Source organism: Bactrocera dorsalis, chromosome 3, assembly GCF_023373825.1.
Source record: "Bactrocera dorsalis isolate Fly_Bdor chromosome 3, ASM2337382v1, whole genome shotgun sequence".
NCBI lineage: Eukaryota > Metazoa > Arthropoda > Insecta > Diptera > Tephritidae > Bactrocera > Bactrocera dorsalis.
In genome coordinates this window covers 79718048-79722257 of record NC_064305.1, presented here as the reverse complement: position 1 = coordinate 79722257, position 4210 = coordinate 79718048, and the positions used below count along the sequence as shown (strand labels likewise).

The following is a 4210-nucleotide window of genomic DNA, read 5'->3' as shown; positions in this document are numbered from 1 at the left end:
GTGTTATCGGATCAATAGAAAATGTTTATGTACGAAATGTAGATTACTAAATATTTTGTGAATCTATGCTATCTTATAGATTTGTGTGTTTCAATTATTTACTAATATGTAAAATTCCAAAGTTTTGTGTAAAGTACGGGCAAAAGAAATATTTCCATCTGATAAAGAGTTTACAACTAATTTATGTGTCACCCGTTGTTTCATTACAGAATTACTTACGATGAACATCAAGTAGGTTATTCGCAATTGTTCGAAATTGTCATTTGGTGTGAGGAATTTGAAAGTGTGTGACGTGTAAACACAAAATTAAATACTAACGAGGTGAAACAAACTATATGCGAAAGTTAAACGCTGAAATTAAATGTATTTTATAAAATATTATCTAAGTCAAGCAAAAATTCTGTGCAAAAGTAATAAAAGCAGCGTAGATTTCAAACTGCGTAATCAAAATGATATGGAGTGTATACAAAGTGTCGTTTGAATTTCATTTGACAGCTGTTGCGAATGATTGTATGGGGAGCAGTGGACGCTAATTGTCAGCTGATTGGTGAGGTAGCAATGTTGTTGCACTCTTGCATAAATCCCAAAAAAATATTGAACGTAGAATCAAACGTGTAAAAATTAACATATATTTAAGAAAAAATCAAGTGCCTAACAAGGTCATTAAAGACAATTGAAAATTTTGAGCCGATTAAACACTGTAAATTTGACAAATTAAATATAGTATCTTCCGATAGAAATTGTGTTTTGATAGCAACATTGTTTCGACCTTCACCACCAGCTGTGCGCGGCAACAAACCAAAATCCAATTGTTGAAAATTCAATGTGGTTTCACCATTAATTGTTCAAGTGCACTTCTAAACTATAATATTGTAATTGTGATGGAAAACCTGTGTATGTGAAATTTAAGTAATAAAAAAATTAAAAAAAAAATCAAACTTCGGAACTGTAATGAGAATAAGAAGATTTGCTGCGCTAGCTTTGTTAAATTTATTGAATAATTTGCTACACGTCTGGAATTTGATAGCTGTCCTTGAAAGGAATTTTATTTCTATATTACGGAGCATACATTTTTCAACACTCTTTTTCGTTGCAATGGACGGCGAAGGTGGCGAACAACGTGATCATATGGAACACGTACCAGGAGAACCTATGGATGAAGATGATGAGGAACCCGTGATGGGTTTGGGATATGATGTTGATGACGAAGACGACGAAGATGTTGACGAAGAGAATGACGATGATGATGCGTCGGACATGTCTAGCGACACAGATTCCGACTATTTTGTTGAAATGGATAGCGACGACGCATCTGATAATTATATACCTGGTTATGGTGGTGATTCTTCAACCAATTCGGAAAGCGAAAGTGAAGTGGGCAGCAGTACATTTTCTAATCAAAGAATTCGCATGCCTAATAAACCCATATATACTTTTAAACCTCAACGTCTAATGAAGTGTAATTATAAAAAACATTGTGCACCAAGAGATTATCCCTTCGCGCGAAGTGGTCATCGTGTAGTCGCTTCCGAATCGCATCTCTATACATTAGGTGGTTACAATCCAAGCAATAGCAATGCGGCCATACATGGTAGCGGCATGCTTTTTCAAGAGCTATGGCGTTTTAATTTGGCAACTAAACGTTGGGTGCTATTGCACAATCCTTCAACGAATCGAAATATGCCAGGAGAGTTGGCATCAAATGCGCTTATCATTAGTAATAATTTATTAATCGTAAGTAAATATTAGACAAGGTTAAGAACTAAAATTATCTCTATCAGATATCACGTTTATAGATATGTACATATATATAAACATGTCTGAAATATATAAAACCTTACGCACACAGAATTATTTGCATGCAATCGCAACACTCACTTACATACATTTAATTTTTAAAATTATTTTATAACAATAATTGTATTCATATTACATTCTAATATTTTATAATAATATTTCTATTCTATATTTTTCTTAAGTCTTACGGTGGGACTGGATATCCCTTCGGCGAATCTTGCTCAAATGACTGCTATATTTATCAAACACAAGTTGATAAACCCAGTGTTATGCGTATTGAGGCAACTGGTGATGCGCCAACACCACAGTATGGTCCGGGTATTGTCTTACACGAACATTATTTATATACAATCGGTGGAACAACTGGCTATGATTACTCTTGTGATGTGCATCGTTTAAATTTGCGCACACGTGTGTGGGAATGCGTTTATATATGCCGACCATATATTCGCGAAGATCCGGAGGGCCGTTACCGACATGAAGTGGTTTACGATGGTCAGTACATCTATGTGCTCGGGGGTGGTACTTCGAATTTAGTATACGATTTGGAACGGATTCCTGCATTTAATTTGAAAACGAATCGTTGGGAATATTTTGACACCCTACCCGATAGATCATCCCAACCGAATCAACAAAGTTCACGGCCGGCTTCTGGGTACCCAAAACCAAGAAAGTGCTTTTCCTGCGTCCAGCATACCACATCTAATGGCGATGTCGAAGCTTTCATAACAGGTGGCTTACAGGTAAGAAGTTAAAGTATATACATTTTTTATACTTTCTGATTATTTTCAATTTTTGCAGTCTGATCAAGTATATTTTGCTGATATATGGAAATTAAATTTTACAACTAAACAATGGACATTAATACAAACAGCGGCGCTACCAAAACCATTGTACTTCCATGCAGCAGCTCATAGCCAAAACGGTTGTATGTACATATTCGGCGGTATTGAATATGATATTAAGCGTATACGTCGATGCAATGATCTCTACAAAATGTGGATGACCATACCAAAGTTAAGCGAAATTTGCTGGGAGGCTGTGTTGCATTATAGGCCAAATCTTAAAGCGTATGGTCACACACAGCTACTCAAAATGGGTATACCACTACGTTTCGCTCATCGTTTGTGGTATTCTACCAAAACCAAATGATTATCAAAGAATTGAATGGAACTAATAAAACGCGACGTTTAATTAACAGTGATAATAACTATTATTTTTTACTCCATAGGAACATTTGGCCATTAACGCATTAGTATTGAATAAACAATTAACAGTAGTGGTGAAACAAGCAAAGAAAACACTATATAAACAAAACAATTATATTTATAAATGGAAAACCTAATGCTTATGTATCGTGTGATGAAAATTATTTGAAATATGTTCGTTTAAGAAAATACATCGAAAATAACAATGATCATAACTTACTGTGCGCCATTATTCAATCTTTCTAATGCAAATAAGAATATCTTATAAAATTTAATATATTTCCGGTGCTCTAAAGGAATGTATACGAGTTTGGCCAAAGATACAAGAACTACAGTAGATATGTTATTTTTTACGAAAAGTAAGAAACGCGCTTTCAAAGCTAGTCATACATACATATTTATGTATATCGGATGTCATAGAACTTCACAACATTAACATCAATACTCACGTTTAGATTGGGCCACAACTCCTTTTGCATACGCACACGAGCATACATACTTATGTATTTATATACATATGTAATTTAAAATAAGTTAGTAACACCCAATTTCATAAGTGGTCGAGTAGAGTCTGATAGCTTTGTACTAATAATGAACCTACACGTGTATGTGCGTATGTTTGCAATTAGATTTTCCAAATAATAAGTAATATAATTTATAAATATAATAACCGAATTTTAACTGCATAAAATCAGCGTTTTTGAGCTACACTTTGCGAACTAATGTTTTGCAAAATTTGGTTTTGAACTCAACATGTCTGCAATATTTATGTAATTTTAGCTTCAGCCAAGTAATTCGAGCCAACAAAGCATTGCAAATAATTATGATAATGAGATCAATGATAAAGAATTTAAAAACAATGAGCAGTTACAATTGTACATACATACTTAAATATACATGTACGAAAAAAAGTAATGAGGCGCATATGCATATGTACATCTGTATGTATGTATCCATTTTGTGTTACATACATACATATGTACATACTACATACGAGCTTATTGCCAAGGCTATGCTAGAAATTTAGTCTTAGTATGTATAAAACATATTTAGCTAAAGTTAATTTTTAATTGTAAATATACTTATGATTGCAATAAAAAACTTTCAGAACAACGTTTATTGTATTTTTAACGTTTTCGGCTGCTAAATCTATTGAGTTTATTTATAGCAGGAGGTAAGTGCGATATAATATAAATGCCTAGTAT

General features: G+C 33.6%; 1 protein-coding gene across 6 annotated transcripts; it reads left to right on the top strand.

Annotated features, from left to right (window-relative positions):
* Positions 1–250: 250 nt before the first annotated feature.
* Positions 251–4118, top strand: LOC105229956 (kelch domain-containing protein 10 homolog). Of its 6 annotated transcripts, none has more exons than XM_019991673.3 (4): positions 251–510; positions 851–1734; positions 1980–2540; positions 2599–4118. In XM_019991673.3, exons 2-4 carry the CDS (start codon positions 952–954, stop codon positions 2947–2949), a joined length of 1695 nt encoding a protein of 564 aa, XP_019847232.2. In that variant the 5' UTR covers positions 251–510; positions 851–951; the 3' UTR covers positions 2950–4118. The 6 variants fall into 6 exon arrangements, with proteins under 6 accessions (XP_019847232.2, XP_049308265.1, XP_029407693.2 ...); XM_049452308.1 differs by having other exon boundaries at positions 251–547; XM_029551833.2 differs by having other exon boundaries at positions 251–552; positions 782–1734.
* The last annotated feature ends 92 nt before the right edge of the window (positions 4119–4210 follow it).

Bases quoted from the DNA above. Each gene is read 5' to 3' on its own strand.
- LOC105229956 (XM_019991673.3), top strand. From the start codon at position 952: ATGAGAATAAGAAGATTTGCTGCGCTAGCTTTGTTAAATTTATTGAAT. The intron at 1,735-1,979 runs GTAAGTAAATAT...ATTTTTCTTAAG, and splicing joins TTAGTAATAATTTATTAATC to TCTTACGGTGGGACTGGATA. The intron at 2,541-2,598 runs GTAAGAAGTTAA...CAATTTTTGCAG, and splicing joins TCATAACAGGTGGCTTACAG to TCTGATCAAGTATATTTTGC.